The following is an 18,095-nucleotide window of genomic DNA, read 5'->3' as shown; positions in this document are numbered from 1 at the left end:
TTTTCCCTCCCTCTGCTCACACGCTCTCTCTCTCTCTCTCTCTCTCAAATAAATAAGTAAAATCTTAAAAAAAAATTAAATAAATAAGAACAAAAGACTGGAAACAACCTACCAGTCAGGGGCTGGTGAAATATATCATGGTGCACCCATGACAAGGAATATTATGCAACCGGCAAAAAGAATGTGTTCTAATCTGGAGTGAGCACGGGATGGACAAAATCACAAAAGATGAACAAAATCAAGCAGCATGTGAGACATATCCTATCCCATATACTATGGTTATGCTCCTGCTGTGTAAAGAAGGGAGGCACATACATTTGTAAGTGTGTACACGCATAGAATAGCTCAAGAACAATGCACAGGAAACCATGGCTGCCTCTGCGAGAAAGCCTGGGGTCGGTGGTGGACAGGGACGTACTTCTTCCCATGTGCCCTTTCCTACTCTTTGAATTTTTGTTACCATGTCCAGGTGTTTTCAAAGCACAGTCCTTAAATTCTTTGAATATTAAAAGCACATACACATCCCCAGAACAAATATGAACACAGCACTTGATAAGCGTTGCTTGTTTTGTTTTAAATGAAAAGACACGTCTGGAGCGCAGATGTGTAGTCCTCTGAGAGCACTAGCGAATGCTGCCTTCAGGAGCCCCACTGTGCAAAGGGGTTACGGCACACCAGTGACAGGAGCTGGGCTCTGCAGTCCGGCTACCTGGGCTGCCATCTCAGCACCACTACCTACCAGCTGGGTAACCCTGGGCAAGTTACTTGACCTCTCTGTGCTCAATACAGGGGTCTTCATGGGGGTACTTGCTTGAGGATGGAGAGGTAAAACACTAGCAGGTTTACTCAAGAGCACCTCCTCAATTTACATTTTCTCAGGAGAAAGCAGAGGAGTTGTTATTACTCAAACCTTGTTTCCTCCATCATAGTTCTTTCTGGGTGTCTATAGAGGAAACATGAATATTTACAGATTCAAACACAACATTTTAAACAAAATGGAACTCAGAAGGTCTCAATCTACAATGCAAATACAATAGGTGGAGTGTCAGGATCTAGTGGAGATGCCCCGAGTGCCTGTGGGGCGGGGGTACAGCAAGCTCCTACACACAAAGCAGCTGTCTGCAAAGAACCATATACACGGTTTGGCAATCCGGAAGTGATGTCTTATGTATTTCACACTGAATAAAATTGGGTGTTAATTATAGATGGGTGTCTTTCTGTGTTTCATTATGCTTTTGGACACTGTGTGTGTGTGGGGTTAGGTTGTCGTGCATTGGGTTGTTATTGTTTTTCCCATATGAAATAATGAAACATAGGGCATCAGTTAGTATTTTCATGCAGAATGCCTGGTTTTAAAGAATGAATTACTTACTGATGGTAAGCAAGCCATGCTGACATATAAAATATTCAGAAGAGTGGCTGGCACAGAGCAGATGCTCAATATGTGTTAGCTATGACAAGTAGTAGTTAGTGATTTTAAAAAATGATGTACTGAATACAAACCCAAGGCTAAAGGGAGATGAGGTAGCAAACTTGGCTCTCCTAGCCTGCTTGTCTAGAACGTTGCCAGCTGCCTGGGAGAAGGTGAAGGGCTAATTACAAGGCTGTCGGAAGTGGTTTGAAATAATTTGATTGTGGGATAATTTTTATAATTTAGAATGATAATTAGAGGGTATGAACTTTTCTTAATCACTCAGGTGGAGAGCCTTAGCCATGGGTCTCACACATCAGGGGTCCTGTCACCCCTACCGCCCCACCTACCTTGAGCTCAATCAGGAATCCTTCTGACCAGCAAACTCCATCCCCTCCCCGACCTAAACCCAAGTCAGAGTCCTAGGTAAGACTTGTGTTATAAGCCAGGGGATTCAGTTCTGGGTTTTTTTTTTTAAGATTTTATTTATTTATTTGAGAGAGAGAGAGAGAGAGAGAGAGAGTGCAGACAAGTGGGGGGAAGGGCAGAGGGAGAGAGAGAGAGGCAGACTCCCTGTTGAACAGGGCTTGATCCCAGGACCCTGAGATCATCACCTGAAATGAAAGGCAGACACTTAACCGACTGAGCCACCCAGGCACCCCTGGGTTTTTGTTTGTTTGGTTAGTTTTTGGCAAAACAACAACAACAACAACAACAAAAACCACTGCTGGACTATTAGTACCATCTAGCTGGGGTGCCCCTAAGATTCTTGAACATCTGCCAACACTGTCAGACCCTGCTTGCTGAACTAGAGGGAGGAAAAGGCTTCTTCCATAGATGTCACTGAAACAGTGAGGATAGCCTGCGAGTGTGGAAACCACACACTCGCACACGCGGGCTGGAACGTACACCAGGACCACAGGATGAGCTCACCACAGGGCCAAAGGGGAGGAGGCGTCCAACCTCCCTAACATTTTCTCTACTTTTCACGCCGGGAATTCCATTTCTAGAGTTTCAGTGGGACAGAATCATCGAGAAAGTGCAGAATCATATAGTAAACAAGAACCTGTTCTCAGATATATCAAAATGGGATTATCCAGCTTATACTATTTTATAACTTCGACAACACAAAGATGACACCATTTTATGTCAGTATATGAACTGTGCTACGTAATTTTTAATGTCTTATCAAACTTGATACAAGTAGTCCCCTATCGTCGGACATGTTCTGTCTTTTTAGCAGGAAAAGTGGAAAGCAACCTACATGTCCAATGATGGGGGACTAGTTAAAGCCACACGATGGATGGCCCCAGTTTTGGCTTTACACACACACACACACACACACACAGATGATAAGATTGCACCAAAGTGACCAAGGTGCTTTGCTCACAGATTATTATTTTTTACTTTGGTTATACTTTTTACCAATTTTTCTACAATAAGTATATATTACTTGAAACATTGTAATTGCTGTTTTCAACTTCCTTCCCCTACCTTGAGAGCCTGGGAGAACCCCCAGAGGAGCACGCGTGGGGGCAGGGCAGGTCTTCGAGACAAAATGGCAGCATCTGAGGGGAGCCCGGAGGCCGATGGGCCAGCACCAGAGCACATCCCCACAGTCAGCAGAGCCGCGTCTGTGACCGTAAGTCACGGAGATCCGTGGGGGTGAGGGAGACTGCTGGGTCCTACCAGTTACACATTCCAGACAACAGCTGCCAGCTCCTCATTTGAATCTGAAGAATGATGAACACACACTCATCCAGGGTGAGTGAACACATGCCTTGACGTCTACTCACAGTTCTGACAAAAAACAATGGCGGCAAGAATGGGGTCGCTGGCCCAGACTCTGGTACCTCCGCAGTTCTCCAAAAGCCACCCCGGTTGAGGTTTTAACAAGGTTATGACTCCAGCTCAACCAGTTCTTCACTCGTGGAAGTGGGAGAGCAGCTGGTTACACCAAACCCACCCAAACACAGCACCCTGAGACACAGACACCCCTCTGCGGTTCAGCTCTGCAGGGACACCAAGTTCACTTTCACTCTGCTGAGTCTTTGCGTGGAAAGTTCAGAGATTTAAAAAACCAATCCACTGTGCGGGGCTCTCTGGCTTTCTCCACCTTTTCTGGACAGACTCCAGTGACTCCTCAAAGGCCCCGAACCCCTTAGGCCAGCTGCAGGACCTCAGGCAAGGCCCCTGCACCCCACAACAGCTCTAACCTCCAAGACGCAGCCCTCAGTTCGGCCCAGTGACCTGGCCACACAGAGCCAGGTCTGGGGACCACAGGAAGGATTTAAGAAAGTGAGCGGGTGGTTCCTAGGCCTCCCGGTGTTTACACCTGAACGTCAGGAACTTCCTGGAAGGAAGGGACTCTGCGGGAGCTTCCGGAGACCAAGATGGCAGCCTCTCCAGGCCACAGGGGAGCAGAGGAGGCGCATTCACAGAGGCCAGTCGGGGCCAGCCTGTCCTCTTTGTCATGAGTAATGCCTTAATTTACACCACATTCCTACCGGAGGAGTTCTGGTTGTCACAGACCATGCAAAACCTCTCAAACCATCCCGAGTTTCAGCACAGCTCCCAAGTGCGATTGGACACATGTATTTTTTCCTTCTCTCACACACAAGGCCACATGTTTTCACTAGCGAAATCACCTCTTTATTCTTAAACTGATTTTCGTCTCCAAAGGAAATCTGGAAAGTTAAGGCTGACGGGGAACGTGTATTACAGTAAACATGCATCCGTGCACCAGGTTTTAAATGAGGCCTTAAGACGTTCTATGGAATGTGCAGCAATGTCACCCCGATGCTGTCGGAGGAAGGAACCAGGAAGCCTTCCCGTGGGTGTATGATGGTGGCAGGTGCCAGAACGCCAAAGCTCAGCGCACCCGCTTGGTTGTTTTTTTTTTTTTTCTTCTTCTTCTTCTTTTTGTTCCTTAATTTAATTCACACTAACCTACCCTCCTGCCAACTACACCCCCTCCCCCCTTAGGTGCAGCAAAGAATAATCAAAGGCCATAATCGCTTCCTGGACAGCTCTTTAAAAACCACAACACCTGCGCTAGTGAGGCCTCAAGTCCTTACACGGAGACCCCAGGTTCTTTGTGGCTCCGATGCCCGCAGGACCCGCAGGGCACCTCCCCGCAACCGGGATAACTGGAAACGCACACTCTCCTCGGGAGCGCCCCCTCGCCGACCCCCTTCGGCGGGCAAAGTGCAGGCGCGACTCCGACTCCGACGCCGAGGCCGACGCCGAGGCGGGGCGGGGCGCGGCGGGCCTGCGGCGCCCCCGAGGCACCAACGCCCGGCGGCCTTCCCCAGCCCCGCGCTTTCATTTTCAAATCAAAGTTCCCGAACTTCGGGGGAGCTGAGGACGGAGAGCGCGGGCCGGGGAAGCGGGGATCCGCCGGGCTACGGGGCGCCGAGTCACAGGTGTCTTGCACCTCCTCCCCGGCCCGGGCGACAGGACGGCTCGCTCCCAGCGCCTGCCCCCGCGCCCGCCCCCGCGCCCCCAGGTAAAGCCCCGGGCGCGCGGCAGGTCCCCGGGGCTCGGCGGGGCGCACGCACCCTATTTCCTCCTGCGCCGTCTGCGCGCGCGGCGCTCACCCCACCCCCCCGCCGGGCTCCCCCGCCTCGGGGACACTCCCAGGTGCCGCGGCGCTCGGAACCAGGAGCGCACGGCCACCCCCCGACGCGGCGCGCCCCGGAGCCGGCGGTGCCGGGGACCCTGGCCGTCCAGTCAGGGCGTCCCGGCCGCGTCGCCGTCACCCGGACCCGGCATCCCTGGGCTCCGCGGGACCCCTCCTCCCCTCCTCGGGGGCCCGTCCCCGCTGCGCGCCACCCCGGGCCGCAGCGCACTCACCGGCTCGGCGCGGCAGGCGCCCGGCGCCCAGCAGCAGGACCCCCAGCAGCGCGAGCGCGACCCCGCACCTCTGGCCGCCCATGGCTCGGCGGCGCCTCGGCCTCGGCGGGAGATCGGCTCGGAGCGGCGGCCGCGGGCGCGCGGGCCTGGCACGGGCTGCGCTGCGCTCCGCCCCGGCTAGCTCACCTGCGCGCGGGCGGGCCGGCCTGGGCTCCGCCCTGCGCCCCGGAGCCAGAGCTGGCCCGGCCTGTCCCCTCCTCTGCCTCCTCCTCCCCTTCCCGCCGCAGCGCCCGCCCCTCCCTCCAGGGCGCGGGGACCTGTGGCCACTCTCCCGGGTAATTCCTCCCTCTCAAGGCCGAGCCTTCAAGTCTTTTAGTCTACAGGCGCGGAGGTCGCCCTTGGGGAAGCCGTCCGCTCTCCCCCTTCGCTGTCCGGCCCACAAGGAAGCCCTTGTGAGCCCTATTTTGCAAGGGAATCATACTTGTGGATCACCCAAGACCTGATTTCTTGTGGGCCTCCTACCGGATTTGGCTGCGGAACTGAGTCTGCAGCCTCAGGCACCTTACCTGGCGCGTCTCTAAGGCTCACAGCACCCCTGCCACATTACGAGGAGACACGCTGCCCAAGGCCAGTTAGGAATATACAGAGGCAGGGTTTGACAGAGCAGGAAGGGTTTTCCACAAACGAAGTTGCTTTGAAGAATGTAGGTGTTTGAAGAACGAACGAATGAGTGAATGAATGAATGCATGAGGCTGGAAAGGTCCAAGAGAAGAAATCTAAACACGTCCACAGGGCACCTTCCTTGAATTGCGTGTGGAGTAGTATGTGCGGTATGGGCACAGAGCCTCCAAGCCAGTCGTGGGGCTGTAAAAATCAACTGCCCTGGGTCCTTTGCCTCCTCCCAGCTGCCTGTGTGCTTCCTGTGTTTGGCTTCCGTGGTCTTGTGGGTTCTCCTTTCACCCTGTAGGCCACACACCAAGCCTAGCGGCAGGTGGCTGCAAGGAAAGGCAGTAGACGTTCAGGGACTCAGCTGGCAGAGTAAGGGTCTCCAAGAATGACTCCATGCCCCCCACCCCGAGCTACCTGTGCCAATGGGCAGCCGGAGGCTGGGCCAGGGTCATCCAGAGTAGTCTAGGAGAGCTGGGAGGGGAATCCCAGTCCAGGCAAGACCATCATCCTACTGTTCAGCCCCAACTTCTGTCTAATACCTGGGGGCACTGAACATCTCCCAGCAGCCCCTGCTCTCCTTGTACATGGGGTAAGAAGTCATCTCTTAGGAGCTTCTTGCCCTTTCTTCTTTGTGTCTTCCCTGATGAGAATAAAGCAAATTCTGTCCTCTGGAGCCCACAGTCCACTAGGGAGGCAGAGATGTCCAGACTGAGGGCATGGACCCCACCCTTTCCTCTTCCTAGAAAGGCCTGGACTGTGAGCTTGCATGGACCTCTGAGCTCATCTTCTGCTCCACTTCCCTCATCAGGTAGATAGTTCGGGAAACAGGCCTAGAGAGGAGAAGGAAGATGAGAAGAGTAGGGAAGATCTTGGTTCTCCCCATGAGCTGAGGGCAAGCTCAGAAAAATCTAAACACCCTTTAGATTTTTAAAAAAGATTTTATTTATTTATTCATGAGAGACACAGAGAGAGAGAGAGAGAGGCAGAGACACAGACAGAGGGAGAAGTAGGCTCCATGCAGGGAGCCTGACATGGGATTCGATCCTGGGACTCCAGGATCATGCCCTGGCCGAAGGCAGCACTAAACTGCTGAGCTACCTGGGCTACCCTGTTTTTTTTTTTGTTTTTTTTTTTAAGATTTTATTTATTTATTTGAGAGAGAGAGAGAGCACACACACATGGGTGTGACAGTGAGGGGTAGAGGGGAGGAAGAGAGAGAAATAATCTGAAGGGACTTTGCATTGAGCACAGAGTCCCACATGGGGCTCAGTCCCACGACTGTGAGATCATGACCTGAGCCTTGACCAAAAGGCAGATGCTCAACTGACTGAGCCACCCAGGTGTTCCAATACTCTTTCAAAATGTTTATGCCGACCCAGAGAGTGAAAACAGATTTTGTCTGTTTTCCTAATTCTATACCCCAGCACGATCTCCTAGCATCCATAGCACCATTGTTTCCCACATATAATAATAATAATAATTATTATTGTTATTATTATTATTATTATTATTATTAGAGTGGTGGTATGTTGAATTCAAAATATCATAATGACTGCTTGACAAATTTAAGCCTAAGGAACAAATTACTTCATTACTGTCTTACTTCTCTGAAGTTTGCTTAAATGTCTTCCCCAGGATAGTGACACCAACTTTCCGTCAATGGTGTTGATAATTCTCAGATATGAAGGATTGATGATGGTCGCAAACAGCAGTGGCAGCAATGAGAAAGAGGTGAGCAAAGCAGGGAGGTATTCCTGCATCCTTTGCATGACAACCCAACCACACAGTTGAAGTCAAGATATCTTGAGGAAAGTCTTGGCTCTTGGAGTGGAATGTGAGCAAAGCATTGTCAAGGTATGGAAATGTTTTGTTTTATGAACGTGGCTGAATGGAAGGAGTCAGTTTTCAAAGGTTATTTCTGAGCTGGAAAGAAATATAGGCAGCCACGTCTATTGCCAGAGAAAAATGACAGATGGAAGGGTGGATTTTAAAACAAACTATTCCATGTAATTTGGACCCTCCAGAAACTCTACACATGCTACAAAACAGAGCTTAAAACAACAACAACAACAACAACCTAAGCCTACAAAGACAAGAGAACAGAGGGAAGATAATGGCAAGATCCTCTTAGAAGCTGGAAAGCATGATAAGCAGTAACTGCCATAGGAGCCTGGAGGCAGGAGAACCCTAAGCTGGTGGTGGTAGTGGTGGTGGGGAAGTGAGAAATAGTATGATTTATACCATGGAAAAATCAAAACTAAAAAACAAAGCAAAAAACCCCACAAAACCCACAAACCCCCAAACAAACAAAAAACCCAGAAAACCCCCACAAAAACCTGTAAAATAAAAAACAACTTAGGAAGTAGTAGTATAAGGTATGGAATAGGACCATAAAAGAGAGCTAAAACAAGGAAAACTGGCAGAAAACTATCTAAGAAGTGCTATAGTTCAATCCCTGGAACCTTTCCTCTATTCTTCCTGGCTGGGCCACTGGCCCTCTGCAGCAGCAGAAGTCTGAAGTGTTGTTTGCTGGAGAGGTTAAAACAAAGGGATCTGGATCAGAAGGGCCAGGCATAGTTGAAGGCCTAGGAATCATTCTGAATAACAGATAGATAAAAGGAGCGTATGCCTATGCGTTCTGAATGCTGAACACTCCAGGTGCCTAGCCCCAACTTGCCTCCCAGAATGCAACAGAGAGGACTTTATCATCCATCCTGGAGATGGAATCTTCTCCTGGAGAATCTGACCAGCCCAAGAGGAGACAGCTAAAGATAGGGACATTTGTCCCCATCAGCAGGGTAACCAGAGCACAGTTATGAGGCTCCCAGTTGGTAACTCCCACCAACTCAGTTTTTTAATCTCTCTTTTAAATATGACCAGACAGGGGTGCCTGGGTGGCTCAGTCAGTTAAATGTCTGCCTTTGGCTTAGGTCATGATCTCAGGGTCCAGGGCTCGAATCTCACATCAGTTCCCTGCTCAGTGAGGGGACTGCTTCTCCCTCTTCCTCTGCCTGTTGTTCCCCTGCTTGCGTTCTCTCTCTCTTTCTCAAATTAATTAATTAAAATCTTAAAAAAAATATGACCAATTAGAATTTACAGACATCTGAGGAAAATTTCTAACATGTAGTCAAAATCAACCAACTAGCCAAACACAAAAAAGTAACTTGGAGGAAAGTGACTATATAAGAAGAAGAAAACAAAACAAAGCAAAACAAAAACAGTTACTAACTTCCTTAGAGAGATAGCTGGCAGCATTACATCTATGAAGCAAGGAACAGCTTGTTATGAAACATGAAGATTCAGATATCTACAAAAGAGTTCTTGGAAATTAAAAAAAAAGATAATTGATATTAACAAATAAATAGGAGGTTAGAAGATTTCCTAGAAAGCAAAGTAGAAGGACAAAAAGAAAAAATAGAAAAGAAAAATTAAGGAATTAGAGATCCAGTTCAGGAAAGCCAGCATCTGAATAATCTCTCAAGTAATGATAATGCTAAGAAGAGAGAGCAAATGAAACAGAGAAGACATCATTAGTGATATAATTCAAGAAATCCCCCAAGCCTGCCTGATGTGAGTTTCCAAATTTAAAGATTCATGGAATGTCCAGCATAATGGATAAAATAGGCTCACATCAAGGCATGGAAACCTATGATCAAAAAGAAGATTCTATAACTTCCAGAGACAAGAAATGGGTCTCATGCAAAGGAACAGAAATCAAAATGGATTTGGATTTCTCAACAGCAGCCCTGGAAGCTAGAAGATAATGAAGCAATAGCTTCCAGATGCTGAAGGTTTAATAACTTCCAACCAAGAATTCTATACCCAGCTACACTACCAATTAATTATAAGGTAGAAAAAGGGCACTTTTAGATATCCAGGATCTAAGACAAACAACCCCAAACATCAAACTCCCACAAACCTTTTTTTAAAAAAATAAAAGATTCTGTTATTTTTAAGTAAGTTCTACAGCCAATGTGGGGCTTGAACTCAAAACCCCAAGATCAAGAGTCACATGCTCTACTGACTGAGCTAGCCAGGAGCCCCTCCCACACACCTTTTGTCAGAAGAATACTGCAGGCTGTGTTCCATTAAAAGAAGAAATGCATAAAACAGAGAAATGAGTGGATATAGGTTTGTGGGGCTGAACTTATCACCTTAAGAAAGAGAATACAGAGTTACAAACAAAATGAAAAAATGACTATATAGAACAAGGAAAGAAATCACCACAAATTAAAAACTTGGGGGAAAAAAAAAAAGGAAAAATACCACCAATGTCACAAGATCCAGCAAAATAACCTGGTGTCTCTGCTATGAACTCACAGGTGCAGCTCATTCATTCATTTCTTCAAGTCGTTTTGCCTCCGTGTGTGCTCTTTTCTTCTTGAACTGCCAGACTTTATCACGACAAGATGCATCAGCTAAGCTAAGATGCCATCTTGATTTATTGTGTTGAATTCATACAGAAATACTCACTGTTCATAGAAACACTACACTGTTGTGCCCTACAAATACCAGAACTCTGGCAGATTATATTTATGTGATTCTAATTAAATATAAAGAACAAATTAGTATGGCACGTTTATAAGTTTATATGCTGCAGAATCCATTTATTTCTGACAGAGAAAAAAACCTTTCCATTTTTTCGTAAGGCATAATGAGAACTGAATATTCTGCTTAAAATTTTGGTGGTTTTTTTTTTTTTAAGATTTTATTTATTTATTCATGAGAGATGCAGAGAGAGAGGAAGAAGCAGGCTCCCTGTGGGGAGCCTGATGTGGGACTTGATCCCGGGACCCAGGATCATGCCCTGAACTGAGAAGGCAGACACTCAACCACTGAGCCACCCAGGTGTCTCAAAATTTGGAGTTTGATAATCAGAAGAATTTTCTGCTTAAAATTTTGGTTTTGATAGTTGGAAGAATTTTCCGCAGATGGGCTTTTGGCTCTACACAGGTCAAATTTGACTCCTCCTCCACTACCTACATATTTCCAGTTGGGCACTGTAGGACAGGTTCATAATGGGATACCACCTCTGACTTTATTCCTTTTGGTCATCTCACCTGTTGAGTCAGCCAAGTGGGTGGGTGTATTCCTGGAAGCCACTGCTACATAAGGATAAGTAATGATTTAACTGTACAGGGAAGTGACTGTGAATCAGTTACATTATATCTTACTAAATCCCAATTGAATGCATTTTTATTTTTCTAAAAAGATTTTATTTATTTAGTCATGAGAGACTCAGAGAGAGGCAGAGACATAGGCAGAGGGAGAAGTAGGCTCCCGACAAGGAGCCCAATGAGGGACTCGATCCTGGACCTCGTGATCATGCCCTGAGCTGAGGGCAGATGCTCAACTCCTGAACCACCCAGGCATCCCTAAATGTATTTTTAATTCCACTTCTCCTTAGCCAGACCCCAAATGCCCACAACTAGTCAGTACTGCATTGCATAAGGGAAGTGTGATGAAGGGGAGGTGGGGGAGAACTTTCTTTGCAGTTGAGATATGTGCCTTTGCAAATTGTACAAGAAACATCTGACCAGGTGAGCACATGCCCTTGGAGGGGGCTGCAAAGTGACCTTTGAGTTTTCTTAACTTCATGGTATATTTGCCTTTGCACACAGGAAGCACAAGATCCGGTGGGAAGGAGAGGCAAGAAATCCTCAGAGTGACGTGCTCCGGGCTTAGAGAGCCTAGAGTTGAGTCCAGACTGAGTCAGGTTGTAAAATGTGTGACCAGGGATAGTGTGGGGGGGTCCCCTCCCAAGTGAACAGATGGACAGAATGGAGTCAACTGGAGCATTATTTTTATGGATGCAATGCTCAAATAATAATGGTCTTTGGCCAGGATGTGTGGCTTCACCCCACAGCATACTTGTGCTTTCCAGAGGCACCCGAGCCACATACAGCTGGGCAAAAAGAGACAAGGAGCCAGCACCATGGAGTGACACGCCAGCTCTGGATACTGACCAGGGTTTTCACACAAAAGAGGAATAAACTTCTCTCTTTAAAGCTTCTTTGAGTTTGGGCTTCTAGTCTCTTGTAACTGAACCTCATCCTAAGGCAAACACAGCAGGTTTTTCTGGTGCCGTGGCACATTTAAGGGAGAGCCGACCCAAGTGAATCACTACAAAAAGGACCCTGACCTAAGTGGCTGAAGTTCAATGACACTGAGATTACATCTGCAGTCAGATGTCCTGGGTTCAAATACAGGCTCTGCTACTTACGGGCACGTGCAACTCCCTGTGTGCCTCTGTTTCCTTATCCATACACCGGGACTGCGAGAGGGTGTCCTTCCTGGGGTGTCGTAAGGATTTGTGAGACAGTGCATGTAATATGCATCTAGCACAGTGCTTGGCATGTGGTAAATGCACAGTGAGGCTGGCTGAGATTGCCTTCGCCCTGGGGGTTGGCAGGAAAGTGAGTTTCTGCTTGGTGAGAGTGGAAGCTATGGAGGTGGAAGAGAGAGTTCTGGAACGAGAGGTCTGGAGACAAACACCTTCACGGTTTCACTCAAGCATGCAAGTGCCAGCTCCCTAAGGCAGGAAGCCGTCTCTGCTTTACTCATCTGGATGTTCCCTGGTGCCCAAAACAGCGCTTGGTACCTAATCAGCGCTCAGCAAATACTTGAGGAATGAATGGATTCGTCAAGCCAATGAATGCGTGGATTGCCCGGCCAACCCAGCCAGCTGAGCCTGGGGAGCTCCTGGAAACTGGGACCCTGAAAGGATGAATGCACCGTTCATTTGGAAAAGGGCTGGGCCCCCTGGCTTCCAGAATGAGGCCTTTGTGGCTCACACCAGGTGTCTGGCAGCAACCCGGGCCTTGTGGGATTGGCCAGTGTCTGGTGTGCCAGGACTTCATCTGGTTTGAACAGAGGGTGGGAGGAACATCTGTCTGAATCAGGCAGTTTCTCTGAGACTTTGCTTTCCAGGCAATTAAGCAAGTTAACAAAGTGGAGATTCTTCCAGGGCACAAACAGCCCCTACTGTCATCGCAACACCGACTACTGTTTTAGGGAGAAAACCGTCCAGGCACAGTTTGGGCAGAAGCCCCTTTGTGAGTCTTGAAACAGAGGAGTTTGCTGTGGTCTTGGGATGAGATGGGTGTTTCGGGGAGGGTGGGGGTGGGAGGGATGACCTGGGCAGCCAAGTCATTTGCCCGAGGGTGACCACGTGGAACAATTTCAGTCCTAGGCTGAGTAAGACGGAGGATTTTGAGCAGCTAGTCACGCTGCTGCGGACTCAGGCACTCACCAAGCAGGTAGTGAGGGGAGCACTTTTGTGCCTACCCCAGGGGCCCAGGGATGCATAATCCTGTCACCTCCCCAGTGATGCCACTGAGGAGGTCAAGGTGAACGTCAAGCTGTGGAAAGATGGGAAAGTGGACCCGGAGCCAGCGCTCTCCGCTCTTCCCTTCTTCAGGCTTATGCAAGCGGTTCCCTGTAAGTCACTTGCCTGCAGGGCAAAGAAAGGCATCCTGCCCTTCCTTGTGGAGCACCACCCTCGGATATGACCCATACCCACGTCAAGCCTGTGCCTGCCGCCTGCCTGCCTTGCTTCTTTCTTTTCTACGTTTCCACTTGGAGTTTCAGAGGGGAAAGGCCTTTCTAAATGCTTTCAGGGATTTTCTTCCCCTTGGAGAAGGGATTGAGTCATGTAATCATTGAGCTGGAGGCTTTGGAGCTCATCTAGTTGTCATCTCCTGCTGGATGGAGTCTCAGGGGGGTGTAGGACACAAGTCACCCAGCAAGTGACCTTTGGAGCAGAATCCAGATGTCCATCCAGGAGCCCATGAGTTCTCATTCCTAAATAATCCTGGTCCAATTCTGCTGGCACTTCGGGCTGGCCAGTATCCTTCTGCCCTCTGCTTGCACTCACCATGCTGCCACCTGCCCCTGACCTCTCAGCCCTTTGCAGCTTGGCTTCCACCCCCCATTGCTCTGCAGAGGACACTTTCCTCCCCAGAATGGCCAAAGCCCCTCCCCTTGGTGCCACCATGTCTGGGGACAGGAAGATGGGTTCAGAAGGAGGAAAGGGTGAGGAAGGGTTGTGGGCTGAGGCTCTGACATTCCTGCTGCCTCATCCAAGATTAGTTCAGGAGGTGCGAGGGGCTAAGACTGGGCTGATCAGGCTAAGACAGGGTTAACCAAACAACACAGAAGCCATTGGTCCCCACTTTTGCCTGCAGTGCCCTCCTATCCGACAGCCACTTAATGGTCTAAGAAAACAATCCATATACACCCCCCTGGGAAGACTCTTCTGCTCCGTCTCATGCACACATGGGCTCTGTCCCTCTTTGATCTGCCAGCAGGGAAACTGAGATTGGCTTCATTATCCTTGTCACTGTGATTTTTTTTTTTGTCTTATGTAGAACTTTAAAATTATGAAAAAATAGGGAAAATAAGACTATGAACCTGTATGCACTCATCATCCAGCTTCAAGTCTCCAACTCCTGCCCAGTCCTCACCCAACAATCGATTTTTTTTGGTATTGCAGTTGGTTGGTATTTTATTTATTTATTTATTTATTTATTTATTTATTTATTTATTTATTTATTTATAAGATTTTATTTATTTATTCATGAGAGACAGAGAGAGAGAGAGGCAGAGACACAGGCAGAGGGAGAAGCAGGCTTCATGTATGGAGCCTGACGTGGGACTCGATCCCGGGTCTCCAGGATCAGGCTCTGGGCTGAAGGCGGCACTAAACCACTGAGCCACCCGGGCTCCCCGGTATGTTGTTGTTGTTGTTGTTGTTTTTAATAAGCCATCTATTTTGGAATAGTTTCACATTTACAGGAAAGTTGCCAAGATCGCACAGAGAAATGCCATGTATTCTTCTTTCATATTCTTCTCATGTGAACGTCTTGCAAACCATGACACTTTCATCAAAACTGAGAAATTAACACCAGTACTTTACTATTAGCTAAACTCTGACTTTATTTGGGCTTCAACCAGGTTTTCCACTAAAATCTTTTTTCTATCCCAAGATTCCATCTTGGATCCCACATTGCATTTATTTAGTCCTCATATCTCCTTGGTCTTCTCTGATCTGTGAGTGGTTCTGAGTCTTTGCTCATTCTTCATGCCTTGGCAGTCTCGAGCGCAGGACAGGCATCCTGTAGGATGTCCCCGGATCTGAGTCTGTCTGGCGACTACCTCATGATTACACTGGGGATGTGGGTTTTTGGTAAGAACACCACAGAGGGGGAGCCCCCTTATCTCTCCTGTGTGGGGGAGGGGATCACACACCACACATCACTGGTAGTGTTCTTCATTGCTTGGCGACGCGGCTTCTCTAGGCTCTTCCATCAAAAGTTACTATCTTCCCATTTCCCTGCTCCGTTCCTTGAAAGCAAATCACTTAAGTCTGTGATACGTCTTTTAAATCCATTTCAGTCAACAAATTCCCCCATCTTTCTTGTTTTTTTCCCCTCCAAAATTTATTTTTGAAGAAATCAGGTCTTTGGTAATATTTCTCAGGGTCTTTGCTTTTGATGGCTGCTGTAAACGGATATTTGGATCTAGGTGCCTGGCCTGATTCACAGCTGGTTTCTCAACAGGACGGGGTGGGGATGGGGACTTCTGTCAGGAGCCACCAGTTGTCTCCTTTTTGTGATGTTAGCTCCTTTGGAGCTCACTGTGTTACCTCTGTACCAACACCTTTCGAGTCTCAGGACTTACCTTATCATTGTGTTTCCTAAATGAAGATAGTTTTCCACCCCCACCACACAGTAGATCTCAGTAAATCAAAGTCACCACTTTTGGCCAGAAACACTATTATCTTATGCAGCTAAGACAAAAATTATATGAATTAATCTATGGCACCATGCTTCTTACCACTTGGACCTTCTCCATCGTCAGTGTGATTTTGAGGCAAGCAGAAGAATACCAAGGTTGGTTTAGCATTTTCCTTTTTCACTAACTCAGAGGTTTACTCTTTCCTCAGATGAATTGCACATGCTGGGAGTCCAGTCAAAGTCAGCAGGCCACCTCTGACAGCTGGACATCTGCACTTGGGGCCGCCTGGGCTGAAGGGGCATCCATCACTCCCACCTTCCTGGGGTGCAGCGGATGGGGGCCTTCATCATCCCAGTGGAGTCAGCAGTTCCTCCGCCCACCCTCGCCTTGTTGGTGTGTGCTCTGCTCTCTGCACACTTCTTGGTGACAAAACAGCCTGATCTCATTCTGTTTCTTCTGTTTCTTAAGACCCACTGCACTTGGTTATAGCTTTGTAAGAAAATAAGGAATTGCGATCACTGCCATAATGACAAATATTTGCTATTCTGCTATTTAATTTGTGCCCCATTGCCCAGTTTCCATGCCTTTCTGTGCCTATATCAACATTTTGTTTCCCTACTGAATCGTGTTGTGATCTTTTGGATGTTATTTTATTTTATTTATTTTTTAAGTAGGCACCATGTGCAGTGTGGAGCCCAATGTGAGGCTTGAACTCATGACCCTGAGATCCAGACCTGAGCCGACATCAAGAGTCGGATGCTTAACCAACTAAGCCACCCAGGTGCCCCTTGGATGTTATTTTAAATGGTGATTAAGGGAGGCCTGGATGGCTCAGTGGTTGAGCGCCTGCCTCTGGCCCAGGGCGTGATCCTGTAGTCTCAGGATCGAGTCCTGCATCACGATCTCTTCATGGAGCCTGCTTCTCCCTCTGCCAATGTCTCTGCCTCTCTATCTCTGTGTCTCTCATGAATAAATAAATAAAGACTTTTTAAAAAATGGTGATTGAACTCCATAAGCATAGAACCAACCATGCCTGTCATTCGTTCGAAGGTGACGTGATATGAACAGTTCTGGCCAAGTGTGTGTGTGTGTGTGTGTGTGTGTGTATACAGTCAAGGCCGTGCCAGGGCTGCCATTGGTGGGCAAGAGGATGCCGCCCAGTTTTAGAGATACTAGAAATTTTAAAACCATGTGTCTTGGAATTGATGAAACACAGAATTTCTGCTTATGTGTCTGGCACAAATCTCATTTGATTTGTCTGGGTGACCTCCCCATAGAACTTAGCTCAGTGCTTATGACTATTTCAAAAATATTTGTCAGAGGAATAAAGCCAACAGTCAATCAATATATATTTAATGAGCATCTTCTGGGAACAAGGTCTAGTGGGAATAAATTTTTGAAAACCCAAATCAGTTCCCTTTCTTAACGTGTTAATTTGCTGTCCTGATTCTCATCACATCTCTGCAGATGTTTGTAGCTAAGCTGAAATCTCCCACTGCTATGCCACGTGGCCGGTTTCTTTTCCACTTGAGTAATAAATATGCTCAACTGTCCACCTTAGATTTTCTACAAGGGTCCTGATCTAAGATAACCTTATATTCAGGGGACCTGACTGGATTTTTGAATCAGAAGACAGTCACGGTAGTTACAGTAGTTACACGGTAATTACAACCCTGTAGCCATGGTCCCTTTTCCTCCATGGACTTCTGAGGACTCAACCAGAAGATTTGCCTGAGCCTCGAAAGATCCACACCAGAGTAGGTGATTTCTAGTTATGTTTAAGGAGCTCTATCATTTCCTTTTCCTTCCCACAGGGCAAATAATCATTTCCTTGGATTCCTTCCTTCCTGCCTTCTTTCTTTTTATTAACAGATCTTATGTGTTAGAACAGTTTTATATGGAAAAATTGAGCAGATAGTACAGAAAATTCCCACGTACACCCCACCCCCTGCTGTATCCCCCTGTTAATATGTTTCATTACTCTGCTATGTTTCTCACAGTTATAGGAGTAAGTACGTTGTTAACTAACATCCATATTCAGAGTTCCTTAGTTTCCCTGTTCTGTTCCTATTTGGGATACCACCTTACAGTTCTCATGTCTCCTCAGACTCCTCTTGGCTGTGCAATTTCTTTTACTTTCCTTGCTCTTGATGACCTTGACAGTTTTGAGGAGTATTGGTCAGGTGTACAGTAAGATGCCCCTGTAGTGGGATTTGTCTGATTTTTTTCCCCTGAGGATGTTAGACCAGTTTGGGGGAGGAAGATCACAGAGGTAAAATGGCATTTGCAGCACATCTTGTCAAGGGTCTAAATGATCAACCTGACGTAGCACTGTTAATATGACTCCTGACTGCCTGGCTGAGGGTGTGTGTGTCAGATTTCCCTCCCTGCCCCCACCGTCCCATGCAGTACTCTTGGGAAG

General features: G+C 47.7%; 1 protein-coding gene across 1 annotated transcript in view; it reads right to left on the bottom strand.

Moving 5' to 3' along the window:
- The window catches only part of CDCP1 (CUB domain containing protein 1), a 57,229-nt gene extending 51,804 nt beyond the window's left edge, over positions 1-5,425 (bottom strand). Inside the window, exon 1 of the mRNA XM_072786536.1 lies at positions 5,267-5,425. Coding sequence (XP_072642637.1) covers positions 5,267-5,348 — 82 coding nt within the window. The 5' untranslated portion in view covers positions 5,349-5,425. The remainder of the gene's footprint in view (positions 1-5,266) is intronic.
- Between the last annotated feature and the right edge of the window lie 12,670 nt (positions 5,426-18,095).

The sequence above is a fragment of the Canis lupus genome, chromosome 19, assembly GCF_048164855.1.
Source record: "Canis lupus baileyi chromosome 19, mCanLup2.hap1, whole genome shotgun sequence".
NCBI lineage: Eukaryota > Metazoa > Chordata > Mammalia > Carnivora > Canidae > Canis > Canis lupus.
Note: the sequence above shows the minus strand (reverse complement) of the source record. Positions and strands in the feature narration are given on the sequence as shown.